The sequence below is a fragment of the Carcharodon carcharias genome, chromosome 3 (genome assembly GCF_017639515.1).
Source record: "Carcharodon carcharias isolate sCarCar2 chromosome 3, sCarCar2.pri, whole genome shotgun sequence".
NCBI classification, from domain to species: Eukaryota; Metazoa; Chordata; class Chondrichthyes; order Lamniformes; family Lamnidae; genus Carcharodon; species Carcharodon carcharias.
The window spans coordinates 150,115,838-150,130,612 of NC_054469.1; the positions used below are offsets into that span (position 1 = coordinate 150,115,838).

The 14,775-nt window shown below is 38.8% G+C and overlaps 1 protein-coding gene across 1 annotated transcript in view; it reads left to right on the plus strand.

The window, feature by feature from the left end:
• The first annotated feature begins 201 nt into the window (after window positions 1–201).
• The window catches only part of chn2 (chimerin 2), a 383,216-nt gene continuing 368,642 nt past the window's right edge, over window positions 202–14,775 (plus strand). The window contains exon 1 of the mRNA XM_041184893.1: window positions 202–864. Coding sequence (XP_041040827.1) covers window positions 819–864 — 46 coding nt within the window. The 5' untranslated portion in view covers window positions 202–818. The remainder of the gene's footprint in view (window positions 865–14,775) is intronic.

The window sequence follows — 14,775 nt, forward strand, 5'->3', positions numbered from 1 at the left end:
TGCACGCCCAATAAATAAACTCTATGAAAGAAAATAGCTCCAATCAGCTCCGAGCAGCTGCAAGAGCTGAGCCGAGGTTCGCGGGCTGTGACGGGAGTTGTAGTCTACCGCTGCACTCACTTCCTCACCCGCCAATCAGCTGGCCGAATCAGGAGAACTACATGTCTCAGAAGGCGCTGCGAGCGGGCAGAATGTCCAGCCGACTCCGCCGTTTGCAGCCTCCGGTCGGGTAGGGACAATGTTTCTCTGCTTTGGGTTTTGCACATGGTAACGTGTGGCCACAATACTGTGAAACTGTGCTGGAAATGGCGTAGGCGATTTGTTGTAACGTTCGCATTTTAAAAAAAATCTTCTTTATGTTTGTAAGAATCTTTATGACTGCAGTGTTTGTGGCTCATTTGGTGTGCGCGTTTTTTTCCTGTCCTGTGGGGTTTTTCTTTTGCTCGTGGTCCTTATTGCCTGTGTTGGACATGAACCGCCTTGCCACAGTTTTTAGTCAGCATTTAAACAGGCAAACAGCTCTGACACGGTGATTACAGCGCTCCCTACTTTCCTGCACCGACCATTGAGTTGGAAACATTGTATCGCAACCTCTTCTTCTCGGCGGGAGACGTTGTATCGCAGTGTCTGTCCACGACTTGCACAGAAGGTCTGCCCCAAGAGGGGGAGTTTGAAGAAAAACCCGTTCTGGCAGCGCACTTCGAATTTGACAGTTCAGGAAGTGGCTTGAAATGGGTAATACCGCTACAACACGTAGAAGACTGCCGATCTGTCAGCATTAAATTCTATGAAAATAAAAGAAAACAGATACGTCGAGGATGGCATCAAGTAACTCGAGTTTATCTGGCTCATCGGTTTCGTCAGGTAAGGAAGGGGAAAGCACAATGACAGGTTAAAATATTAAAGCATGTTCAAACAGCTGACATGTAAATTGAATGCTTTAAATAGCATTGGCAGTGCTGCTAGGTGAGCGTGTTGTCTGACATTTTTGTTTAAAGATCTAATCCATGGTAACATGCTATTTCCTGGAATGTTCTTTAGATATCGTAATAAAAATTGTCACTTAAGATAAATCTTTTCCATATCAGCTTTTTGACCTAGTTGACTTTGTTTTGATCATGGATGTTAAAAGTCCCTAAGTTGCTGCATTCTTATGCCTAGCCGCCCCCCCCCCACCTTCAATAAAACATGACTATCCTTGTCTTAGCAACAATTATGACCCATAGCCGTTTTATTTATGTATACCTAATCGTGCAGCAACAAGAAATGATTATTTCAGAGGTCATTCTGGAATGGTGTACACAGCTGCAACTCTCCATTAACTCTCTCTCAAACTATAATCATAAGTGAATATCAAGTGAGTAACCTGATCTGTATTTTATAATAATTTACAACTCATTTCCAAAATAACATTAGACCTTTTTAAGAAAATGTCCTGACAATAATTATGACATTTTAAAAAGTTTGAAATATTTTGATTTCATAAAACCATAATGTGTTAATTGAGCAATACAGTCACATTTTAAACTGATTTATCAGGGCAATGTGATTCAAATTACATTTAGATATGGGTAAATTAATAGTTTCTGATGAAGATTGAAGTTCTTGCTTTGCTGATAAACGCTAAGTAGCGCTTAAGATGCTTGGTCTCCATTTCACATCTGAGAAATGGTGTGAAAAAGAATTGAAATTTTTGAAAATTTACCAGTAGTTGGGAATGTGTTACAAAAATCTGTTGAAAATGCTATAACAACAATAAATTGCAACATGATAAGCCATTTCTTTACTATCTTTTGGATATTCGAGACTGCTTGGTTTTTAAAATGTGCAAAAATAGCTGAAGCGGGAGAGCAGTGAAGCTGATTTTAATTAAGATGGTGAAATTTGACCAAGGTGAATCATCTAACTGCTCAGTTTTGAAGAGATTTATATGAGAAAGTAATGACGATTAATGGGTAAAGAACTATTCCAATTTAAGATGGATACTACGAAATTGTTCTGTTTTATTTGAAAGTAATTTAAGTAGCATAGTGCAGTTGTATCTATACGTAATATTGAAGTCTTTTCTAGATTAGGGAATAACTTAGTGACAGGAATTTACTAATAGCATTAATATGACTTTAATACCCTTCATAATTGAAGTGCACTTTGTTTTTTGTACGAATATCCTAATGTTACTCTATTTCTATTGGTGGACCTTGAAAAGTTTGTAGCCTAAGAATTGACTAGCTATATGAAATATTTGCCTTTGCCTCTCACTAAATGTATGTACTAAAATCTGGACTGTGCCTGCAGTGTAGTTTTTCTGCTTTAAGAAAATGCAAGTATACTGTTATTTCCCTAAGAAGGGCATGTTTGCTATATTGCCGCTAAGCTCTGTGTGTGTGTGTGTGTGTGTGTGTGTGTGTGTGTGTGTGTCCTGATTCTTCCAAACTTGACCTTTTTTATATGGATAAATAAACAGATTGCAAAACTTTACTGTGCAGTCTGACACCACAATGAGTCAGTTGGGAGTGTATTTTGGCACATTCAAAGGAACTGTACTATTGCTCCCATTTACATATTAAAATAGTTACATGTGGTAGACTTAGTTTTCTTAATTCATTAACACTATAACTAGCTTAAAATGAGTGCACCATTGATTTAATGAGAATGCTTTTTTCATAAAATTCTGTACAGGTGATGGCAATTGAATACTGTATAACCAGGAGTGACAGTATGAAACATGCAATAGTGACACCTGACTATCCATCTGCATATCTTGAGGGGAAAGTTCAATGGTACAATCCAGTCAGTGCTTGTAGAATTTTTCTAAGTGAGGACTGCAAATAATCCACAAGACTTGAAGTAATTGGTGTGTCTCAAGTCATCCATGGTACAGAAGCAGTAGCAGCGATACTGAATTCACGAGGCAAAGGCCTAAGAGTTATGGATTCAAATGTGTTCACTGTGCACATGTTGTAAATAAATTATTTGTAACTCTCTGAAAACTTTTAGTTACTGTGATATTTACAGAATTTTAATTGTAATGGCATTGTCTACTTCACAAAAAAGGTATTGACTTGCAATCTGTCCCACTTGAAGCAGTGTTTCAATAAGATAAGTTATTTATGTGTGGAATTCTTAAAATGATCCATGTTTTAATATGGCAAGTATTAGTCTTTCTCTGAGCTTGTGATTATCTCAAATGAAAACAGAGCTTTTGACCTTTGAAGGGTGGATCATAATAGTGCAGAAGATTAATAGTGTTTTTGTCACACTGCCTTGACATGCACATTATCAGCAAATGAATACACTTGTTCAAAAAATGCATTCAAGTTCTTTTAGTATGAAATGTATCTACAATCAATAGAAACAAAATTTATTCTCCATGTTTTGTTTGATTTTCCGAACAAGAAACTCAGGGTTCTGAACTTGAAATCTCTGCCAGAACTTATCCTGAACTATCCGCTAGAAACAAAAGCAAAATATAGCTGTGCTGGAAATCTGAAATAAAAGTAGAAAGTGCTGAATATACTTAACAGATTAGACAGCATATGTGGAGAGAGAAGCAGAACAAATATATCAGATGGTTGAGCTTTCATCTGAACTGGAAATAGAAAGTAGCAATGTAATCGACTTTAAGCACGTACAGAGGCAGGGATGATAAAGATGTAATGATCTGAAATTGTTGAACTTAATGTTGAGTCCAGAAGGCTGTACTGTTTCCTGTATGTCTGCTCTCACCCCTTCCCCTCCCTGCCAGAAGCATGATAGGGTTCTCTTTGTCCTCATCTTCCACCCATCAGCCTCCACACTCTGAATTATCCTCTAGCATTTCTGCCACTTCAAGCATGATGCCACAACCAAACACACCTTTCCCTCCCCTCTCCCCTCTGTATTCTCAAGGGACTGCGGTGCAACCTGTGGAGGAGCAGGATATATCTCACAGCAACTTTGGATTTCTCAGTTTAATCATACGCAAGGGCTCTAGAAGTTGCTATTATGTTTATCCCATTGTAATGATGAGCTCTGATCGCCTTATCGTTTATTCTTATTATGTATACTGGGCCATTATTTTGGAGCTCCCTCCTAACAGCATGATGGCAACATCATCAGTACAAAGGCAGCAGTGGTCCAAGCAGAAGATCCAATACCATATTCGCTGGGCAATTGGGGATACAGCTTTGTTGGTGTCACCCATGTTCGGTGAAATGTAAAAAATATGCTTATCTATGGCTAGCATCTATCGAGGTGAGAAAAATAACAATATAGAAATAAATATTGTCTGCCTAGTAACACATTTCTATGCTATTTCAGTATCGATGTTTCTATTTTTAAAAAAAGACATCCATTTGAAAACCAATTTACCGAAGTGAGACTTGTACAGTTACAATTTTACAAATTTATGTTGTAATATTTACTGTTTAGGCTCTGAGTCTTAACTCACAAGTTAATGTGTCTCATTAACATTATGAAGCATGCTCTGTGGATACATAATATTTACAGCATGGAAACAGGCCATTTGCTTCATCTGGTCCATACTGGTACTTATGTGCCACAAGAGCCTCCTCCCATCCTCTTGCATCTAACTTCATCAACATCCTCTTCTATTTCTTTCTCCCTCATGTATTTTTCTAAAATCTCCTAAATACATCTATGCTAGTTGCCTCAACTACTCTTGTGGTGATGAATTCCACATTCTCACCATTTTCTGGGTAAATAAGTTCTCCTGAATTCTCTGTTGATTTATCAGTGACTATCTTATATTTGTGGTCCTGTAGTTCTGATCTTCCCTGCAAGAGCAAACATATTTTCTATGTCTACCAGTCGAACCTTTCATCATTTTAAAGACATCTGTCAGGCCACCCATCAGTCTGCAACAGTGACTACACTTCAAACGTACTTCATTGCTTGTAAAGCACTTTGGGACATCTGGTGGGCATGAAAGGCATGCTATAAATGAAAGATTTTTATTTTTTAGATAAGAGTCCCAGCCTGTATCACCTCTCAGCTCTGGTAATGTTCTAGTAAATTATCTTTGCAATTCGTCCAGTGCTTCTATAATATGATAAGCAGAACGATCCAAAGTACTGCAAGTGTGGCCTAACCAAGTTTTTTTTTAAACATAATCCCTCTGCTTTCCAGTTCTATCGCTGTAAAAATGAACGCCAGTGCTTTGTTTTTTTTAAATGAGTAACTGATGTTGCTACTTTTAGTGATTTGTGTATCTGTACCTCCGGATCTTTCTATTCATTACCCCATTTAGACTCTTATTTTCCATGGAATATGTGGCCTGCCTTATTCTTCCTCCTAAAATGTGCCACCTCACACATATATAATCAAGTTCATTTGCCAATTACATGTCCATTCTGCAAATTTGTCGCAGTCTTCCTCTATTAACTGAACCCCTCCATTTGGTACTGCCTGTAAATTTTGGAATTGTACTTCTGATTCCCAAGGCCAAATTGTTCAGGTAAATGGTGAACAACAGTTGTCTCAGCACCATCCTGGGGAAGATGACTTCCACCTTTTGCCAATCTGAGTAGTTAGCTACCCCTTAACCCCAAATCTGTTTTTAGTTTTGTGAACAGCTACAACTATTCTGTCGCTTATGCTCCAACTCTGCATGCTCTGACTGTAGTCATGAATGTACAATGCGGTATCTTATGGAAGATCTTTTGGAAATCCGAATATGTCTCTTACATTGCCGTTGTTTTTCTGTTATGCTAGATAGGTATATTTTGTATGTTGTACAGATAGCACCCTTATTAACAATAATGATTATGAACCATATTTGTTTGGCTGTTATTAATGAGATTTAGGGAACATTTTATGCACAGAAACCCCATCTGGCATTTCTAACTCAGTTTTGCATAGTGAGGTGCACTGTGAAACTCTCACTATTTTCCTATAATTTGCCTTAATCCCAGTTTTAAAGGAGTGCCATCTCTACACCAGCCTCATTAATTGAAACTACTTATTTGTGATAAATTGTGAATAGCTTTTTTTCCTCTCCGTTTCAGCTACTCTCAATGTGAATTAGGTTGGAATTGCCCAAAGTTTTATCACATAGCATTTGTAATAGGCAGCAAAGAGAGGGAAAACTTCCTGCAAAGTCAGCCGGGCCTACATTTGAGTTAGATCCTTTATTAAGAAGAAAATGTGCTACTTATTTGTTTAAGTTAATAGCTGATGATGTGCAGTGGTTACATTTGATGTATTTTGGTATAAAAATTGTGTTTAAAAAGTTTTAGACAAACAATACTTAAGCATTGTTAATTGTTGGGTGGAAGTCCCTTTGAAACATTTTTCAAAAAAATATAGCAAATAATTACATCATGATCCTTTTTGCTCTGTTACAATTTTTGGTTGATTTTTTAAATACTAGGAAGGCAATAATGGGATGATTAGGAGAGTGCTTGATAAGTTGCTGGTATAAGAAGCCAGTATTCACATTGGAAGGAGTGTAGACATTAGTCACGAGTTAATTCAGCTCATTTGTAAAGTCAGACTTGCTGGTACCAGGTGAGGACAGTAACCTGATGTCTTCTATTTTTACTTAGTTCTGTTGAAGAGTCATACAGACTCGAAACATTAACTGTGTTCGTCTCCGCAGATGCTGCCAGACCTGCTGAGTTTTTCCAGGTATTTTTATTTTTATTTTTGTACCTGATTCAGGCTTCAGCACTCAATCTTCAAACAAAACCAGCTATGATATTATTAATAGTCATGCCAGACTTGGCTGTTTCACTGGGAATGTAAAATAATGTTAGGTGTGCTCGAGCTCAATTTAAAATGAAAGTGAAAAGAAATACAAATAAGTATTAATAACTTAAATGAAAACAGTAAAGTGCCAACAGAAGGAAAAAAAGACAAAAGCACAAAAAGGCAATGCAAAGATTTGTGCATCTGGAGAAAATGGGGCCTCAGGCAATCAAGGTGCAGTCCAGTCCAATTGATTTGCAAGGAGGAAAATTGTGCCTCGGGTGGCTTCTGAAGACGAACAGCAGTTTTGGAATGTGAAATACCATGCAAAAAGTGGACGTATTTAGTGATTTCAAAAATAATTTATATCTTTTTTAATTACAATAAATATTAAATGCATGATTGAAAGTGCAAGTAAGGGTTGGAACCTCTAGGAAATAAAGTAAACTCAATTGTTTTTCTTTGGTGATCTGAATTTCAGTGAGTTGGTGTGGTTATGATGCTTGTTTGAGAATAAGAAAAGCATGGCACTTCCATGTCTTCTGCTATAGGCAGGCTTAATATGGTACTTTACAGATTTAATGTCTAATTCACTGGGCAGAATTAATGATAATGATAGTTAGTAAACCAATTAATATGTCAGGAAAATAAATTTAAGTTAAAACTCTATTCCATGGATTAAGTTGAAAAGAAAACATGATGAAACTTTTTTTTCCAGGGAGCTTTGTAATGTAAAATGTATTCAGCTAAAACATTTAATTTGGGCAGTTTTTAAGTTCAATGGATCTGTCTCTTTTTGCTAGTCTATTTGAATAATTGATTTGGACATAGAAGGTGAAAGCCACTTCTGATATAAAATCAATTAGTGGTGGAGGCAGTAATGTATTTAAGACCCAAGTTTACTTGAAATTTTAAAATATGTTCTGCCCCACTACTTCCTAACAAAGGCTACTCTATATTTCATGCCATATCCATGTCTACTTAACTGTGACTTGAACTTGAGAGACAGAGGGAATAAAACAAACTGTTTTTGGATTTGCCTTGGATTTAAGGACCAACCTATAATGGTATAAGTATTTTTCTTGAATATTCCATCTTGTAGCATAGTGGAAATGATTCTGGGGATTTTTTGTGCACTTACTTCAAAACATTTTTCTCACAGCTCATAAAAACCTGGAATATTCTCTCCCAAGAGGCTTTAGATATTGGGACAATTGACCTTTGAGATTAATAGTTTTTGTAAAGTAAGGTCTCGAGATATACGGACTGATGAGATATAAGAGGCGTTGAACTACAGATGAGCTATGATCTGAAAGTCGCCTAGAGGACCACAGGCTGCTCTCTCGTTAGAAGAGACAACTGGTGGTGAGTTTAACCCGAGGGTCACCACACCTCAGGTGTGGGATGAGATTGAGAAAGCGGGGCCTTCATGGATGACTCAGCCAGTATGGAAATTGAACCCGCGCTGTTGGCGTCGTTCTGCATCACAAACCAGCTGTTCAGCCAACTAAGCTAATTGAATAGTCAAGCAAGCCCAGTGGGCTGAATGGTATACTCCTATTCCCATATTTCAAAATCTGTTGTACATTACCATCACGAGAAACATGACATATTTGCTTCCATTGTGCAGCATTGTATTAAATCTTTTTGGAAACACTTTAATTGAAAGCTTGCTTGATGATTTGATGTCATGTTGACCTCTTAGAAGTCACAGAAATAAATACTTCAAGCACCGAAGCTGTGATATAACCTTTTAATAGTGAAAAGCGCAATACTAAAAACAAACAAAATACTTCCTTATATAACTAGAGAGTAGGAAGAACAGAGAACTGCAATTTTGTATTGAAAATTATAAGTCCTCTTGTTAAGCTTGTGGGAAGGACTTGAGAGGAGGTGGGCTCCCAGATACTTTGTAGTGATCATGAGGAGTTGGGTTGTAGTAACTGGAGATAATCCTATTCGCAATAATGCAGCCGAGATTAGGAATTTGGTAAAGCTGCAATCGTAGCTGTGAACCCATGTTTCGTCTTTTGGGCTGGAATGCACTGTTGCTGCAACTTGCTACTATTTCCAATATTTCTTAATTTTTGCGTTCCTGTTTTATTCATTCTGCAACACCAATAGAAGGGAATTGATTTTCCCCCCTATTTACTCCTGAAATTAACATTAAGGACTCTTAAGCTATAGCACCAGCTTAGGCTCATTCTAAACTGAACTGCTCCAAAGGACATTCTCATTTCCAGGTTCCACCATAGCATCTTTGTACCTTTAGGGTTCATTGCCAATTCCATAATAATCAGTAAGAAATAAATATGCATGCTGTGCAGTAGATTCACACATACCAGAGGTATGGGCTTGAGCCTGCCAAAACTTAAATTTCTTTTCGATCCTTGCATCTTGCTGAACAAGGAGATTTTTATCGTTAAGTTTGGGCAAGACTCAAATTCGAGTCCTCAAGGTGCAAGGTTATAGTTCTGATCCACTGTCACTCATTCTTCACTGTTACTGAAAATTACATTGCTTCAAAATGCAGATGTTTTATGAAGAGCTAATGTAAATTTTGCATTTTCTCATGGTTGAGAAAAGGTGCAGTGCCACTATGATGAATAACTCAGTTGTGGTGGAAGATGAAAATAGCAAAAATAAAAATAAAAATGAAATAATCCACATCCTAATTATTTCTTCATAACCTGTAATTGTAATAGCAATGAGTTCACTCATCTGTCTAGAGCTAGTTTGAGAGAATTAAAATCATTTGTATACATAAATGAAATGCATTTATCTGTTTTGCAGATCACACATTAAAATGGTGACACTGTAAAACTATTACTGTTGTACATACACTGTTTTCTTAGCAACTACATTGGTATTTTGTTTCCATTAACCTCTACATATATTCCAGTAGTGAAAGTATTTTTTTTTTGCTGCTTGAAGTATAGATTCTATTATAGGTGTGTAATTTAAACCCAGTCACGGTGTTTTATTTCTTTCAATAGAAAATAAATATACCAATAGAGAAGTTTATAGTATTGAAGCCAAAAGAAACAATGCCAACACAAAACCACGCTGCTGTTAAATTACATTCTGTTTCAATCCACATATCAAGATCTACCATAATTTGACTAGGGAATATGAGGGGCAATATATAATGGCCAATGATGTGCACCTTAAGTTGTCAATACTTGGGTGGCTGAAAACATTTAGCACATAAAGGTACAATAGAAATAATTGCAGGTTATTTGGCACCCAGACAACACTATGTGAGCGATTACGCTTCATTCCTCTGTGCCAGGAAGTGTAATGCAAATGATCAGAGGTTTCTTGCAGATTTCTTGCCCTTTCCTTGAATCTGTTTAAGGCTTGCTTTTTAAAAAAAATCCAAATGTAGAGGTTGAAAAAACTGTATCGATATGAAATACCTGACTTCTGCTTGGTGGGAATATGTACATTGAACCCAATTGTTTACTCATTGCTGATAATACTGAGCTAAATCCCAAGAAGTACAGTTTCTTGAACAAATATCTCAAAGATTAAACTTCCTGGGCACAAATCCAAGTCCTGTACAGTAGCAAAGGATACATTTTGTTAGGACACTTTATCTGTGATGCTCACGAGGTTTTGAAGCACCAGTCCTTTCCTTTGGTAATTTTGAAAAATTTGAGGCCGCCTTTTGTTTATTGTAAAGTTTGTGCTATTTTATTCACCTTTCCTATCTGTGAACGTCAGGCACCATTTCTGAAATTGAGGGCAGCTGATTGGCTAAAACTGCTCCTTGGTCTCTGGCCTGTAAGCAGCTATCAGGAGGTTTGTAAGAATGACCTATGGTGACTATTCCTGTGATGATTTTCTCCCCGGTGGGAAATGGCTCGCCTCCATTCAACACTCTCTTTGGAGGCATGGATGAGATTAACAGTTCACTATGTTTTGGAATAACACTGGTGCAAACCCTTGCCTTCCACTTAAGATATTGTATTTAATTTTTTGTTCCTCAACATAGGAACAGGAGGAGACCATTTAGTCCCTCAAACCTGTTCCACTGCCATTTAGTGAAATTATGACTGATCTGCAAACTAACCCCACATACCTGCCTTTGCTCCATATCTCTTGATATCTTTGGTTGACAAAAGTCTTATAAATTTCAGATTTAAAATTGACAGTTGATCTAGCATCAGTTGCCCTTTGCAGAAGGGAGTTCTAAACTTCCAGCACTCTTTTTGTGTGTAGAGGTGTTTCCTAATTTTGCTCCTGAAAGGACTGGCTCTAATATTTAGACGCATAGTCATAGTTTAGATGCATATTCAGACAGCATATATCTACTCCTAGACTTGCCAAGCAATGGGAATAGTTTCTCTCTGTCTACTCTATTTGTTCTTCTTAATATCTTGGAAACTTGGATTAAATCACTTCTTAATTTTCTAATACAATCCAGTTTTTGTAATCTCTTCATTTGTAGGCAAAAGTGAGATCATCCAATTTGGACATAAAATGGTTAGAACAGGATACTTGAATTGTGAAAAGCTAGAAGAAAAGGAGGTCCAAAGGATAACAAAAAGCAAAATACTGATGATGCTGGAAATTGGAAATAAAAGCAGAAATTGCTAGAAATACTCAGGTCTGGCAGAATGTGTGGAGAGAGAAACAGAGCATATTGGATCTGTGACCTTTCACCAGAATTGGGAGAAGTTAGAAATATAAGCGATTTTGAGCGAGTGAAAGGGGGGAGAGTGGGAAAATGCACAAACGGAAAGTTTATGACAGGGTGTAAGGCAGAAGAAATTAAACAGCAAAATATTTCATGGTGCAAAGTCAAAAGGAGTGGTAACAGAACAAATAAAGAAACTGCCCCCTCTTTTGTAGAACCTTCTTCTACATACTGGCTTAAAAAGCTCTCCTGGATACAGTTTAAGAATTCTGCTCCCTCTAAACCTATCACATTATGACTAACCCAGTTAATGTTCGGCAAGTTGAAATCCCCCACTACTACTGCCCTATTATTTTTACACTTCTCTGAAATTTGCCTACATATCTGCTCTTTTATTTCTTTCTGACTGTTTGGGGGTCTATAGTACACTCCCAGTGAGATCAGATATGATTTGGCCAGAGTGGACTGGGAGCAGCTACTTTTAGGTAAATCTGTGTCAGAGCAGTGGGACTCATTCAAGAAGGAAATATGGAGAGTATATAGCCAACATATTCCAGTAAAGATAGAGTGGGACCAACAAATGCAGGGAATCCTGGATGTTGTGGGATATACAGGATTGGATAAAGAGAAAAAGAGAGGCTTATGGTAGGTACTGAGGGCTCAAAGCAGCGGAAGCCCTAGAGGACTATAGAATGTGTAGCTGGGGACTTATAAAGGAAATTAAGAGAGCAAAAAGGCAGCATGAGAAAACATTGGCAGGTAAAATAAAGGAAAATCCAAAGTTATTTTACAAGTACATCAAGAGTAAGAGGATAACTAGGGAAGGAGTAGGGCCCATTAAGGACCATAGTAGTAATTTGTGTGTGGAGCCAGAAGATGTAGGTAGGGCTCTAAATGAATACTTTGTGTCGGTGTTCACAAGTGAGAGGGATGATGTGGGTATGGAAATCAGGCAGAAGGACTGTGGTATAATTAAAGAAATTAGCATGGAAAGGGAGGAAGTCCTAAGTGGTCTGGCAGGCTTAAAAGCAGTTAAATCTCCAGGCCTGGATGAAATGTATCCTAGGCTGTTGAGTGAGGCAAGGGAGGAGAAAGCAGGGGCGCTGGCAATAATTTTCAATATCTCTTTGGCCACAGGAGAGATGCCAGAGGACTAGAGGACAGCAAGTATAGTTCCGTTATTCAAGAAGGGAGGAAGGGATAAACCAGGGAACTACAGGCCAGTCAGTCTAACCTCGGTGGTGGGGAAACTATTGGAAGCAATTCTGAGGGACAGAATTAATCTACACTTGGAGAGGCAGGGATTAATCAAGTACAGTCAGCATGGTTTTGTTAAGGGGAGGTCATGTCTGACCAATTTGATTGAATTTTTCAGAGGTGACCAGGTGTGTAGATGAGGGCAATGCATTTGATGTAGTCTACTTGGACTTCAGCAAGGCTTTTGATATGTCCTGCATGGGAGACTGATAATGAAGGTAAGAGCCTATGGGATCCAAGGCAGTTTTGCAAATTGGATCCAGAATTGGCTGAATGGCGGGAAGCAGAGGGTGATGTCGAGGGGTGTTTTTGTGACTGGATGCCTGTGTCCAGTGGGCTTCCACAGGGATCGGTGTTGGGTCCCTTGCTGTTTGTGGTATATAAAAAAAGGATTTAGACTTGAATGTAGGAGGGTTGATCAGTAAGTTTGCGGATGACACGAAAATTGGTGGGATGGTAAACAGGAGGATAGCCTTAGATTACAGGAGGATATAGACTGGCTGGCCAGATGGGCTGATCAGTGGCAAATAGAATTTAATCCAGATAAGTGTGAGGTGATGCACTTGGGCAGGACAAACAAGGCGGGAATAAATGATGAATGGTAGATCCCTGGGAAGTACCGAGGATCAGCGGGACCTTGATGAGAATGTACACTGGTTCCTTAAGGTAGCGGGACAGGTAGGTAAGGTGATTAAGAAGGCATATGGGATAGTTGCCTTTATTAACCAAGGCATAGAACGTAAGAGCAGGGAGGTTATGCTGGAACTGCATAAAACACGGGTTAGGCCACAGCTAGAGTATTGTGTGCAGTTCTGGAATTTGCATTATGGAAGGATGTGATTGCACCAGAGCGAGTGCAGAGGAGATTTACCAGGATGTTACCTGGGCTGGAGAGTTTTAGTTATGAGGAGAGATTGGATAGACTGGGGTTATTTTCCTTGGACCAGAGGAGATTGAGGGGGTACATGATTGAGGTGTATAAAATTGAGGAGCATAGATAGCGTAGACAGGAAGGAACTTTCCCCTTGGCTGAGGGATCAAGAATCAGGGGGTATAGATTTAAGGTAAGGGGCAGGAGGTTTAGAAGGGATGTGAGGAAGAATGTTTTCACCAAGAGGGTGATGGGAATCTGGAACTCATTGCCTGAAAGGGTGGTAGAGGCAGAAACCCTCATATTTAAGAAGTATTTGGATGTGCACTTGCGTTGCCATGACAAAGAGGCTATGGGCCGAGTGCTGGAAAATGGGATTAGAATAGTTAGGTACTTGTTTGACCAGTGCAGTCTCAATGAGCTGAAGGGCCCTTTTCTGTGCTGTTGACCTCTGTGACTTTATGACTAAAAGATGTGTGTAGAGGAGCTATGAATAGCAGGTTCCTGAATAGCTGCTGCCTGAAAGCAAAGAGAAACCAGAGTGAAAAAGGCTAAACCAGAATGCCCAATTGAAAGATGAGGTGCTGTTACTTGAGTGATCAGAGATTTTGCATTTGGCCTCTGCTAAGGAGAGGTCAGTATGTCAGACAAAACAGCACCACTTTTGTCAGTAAGTTTGATGGCAATGGAGAGTTGGACCTGAGAGAATGCAGTGCTGCAGGTTTAAGAGTGAAGGGAGCAGAAAAATTGGGACAGCTGATGTCATGCTGACAATTCTTGGTGAAAAGATGCAGAGAGGGTAAGAGGTCAGAGGGAGGTGTCCAGGTGGAGGAATAATATTGTTGATTTGTAAAAGCCCCCAGAGAGCATGGGGGAGACTCTTGGCTGAAGAAGATGCAAGGGCAAAGGTGACAGAAGAAGAGCTCAGCATCATGCCAACTGCAAATTGCTTGAAGTGGGGGTGTAAGGAGATGAGGCCTTTAATAGCATAGATTGATCAGGGTCAGAGGGGGAGAATGTCAGAGAGTGTCGTGAATCGACAGCAAAGTGTGAGATGGAAGGAGGGATGGGGCCAGAAGAAAGTGAAGGGGATGCAGGATCCAGATGGATGTTGGTCCACATGAGTTGTTGAAGCTTATGATCCTTCACACTTGAAAGGAAGAAAACAAGTTTTTGTTAAAGCGCCAAATGAGACGAAGGTAAAAGGTGCGCTAGGGCTTTGAGATAGGTCAAGAACATGCATGTGGCAGGACATGGTGTTGAGTTAGTGTGGATCTCAAGATGGGGCGAGAGTAGCAGTTTGAGGAATGTTGAATGT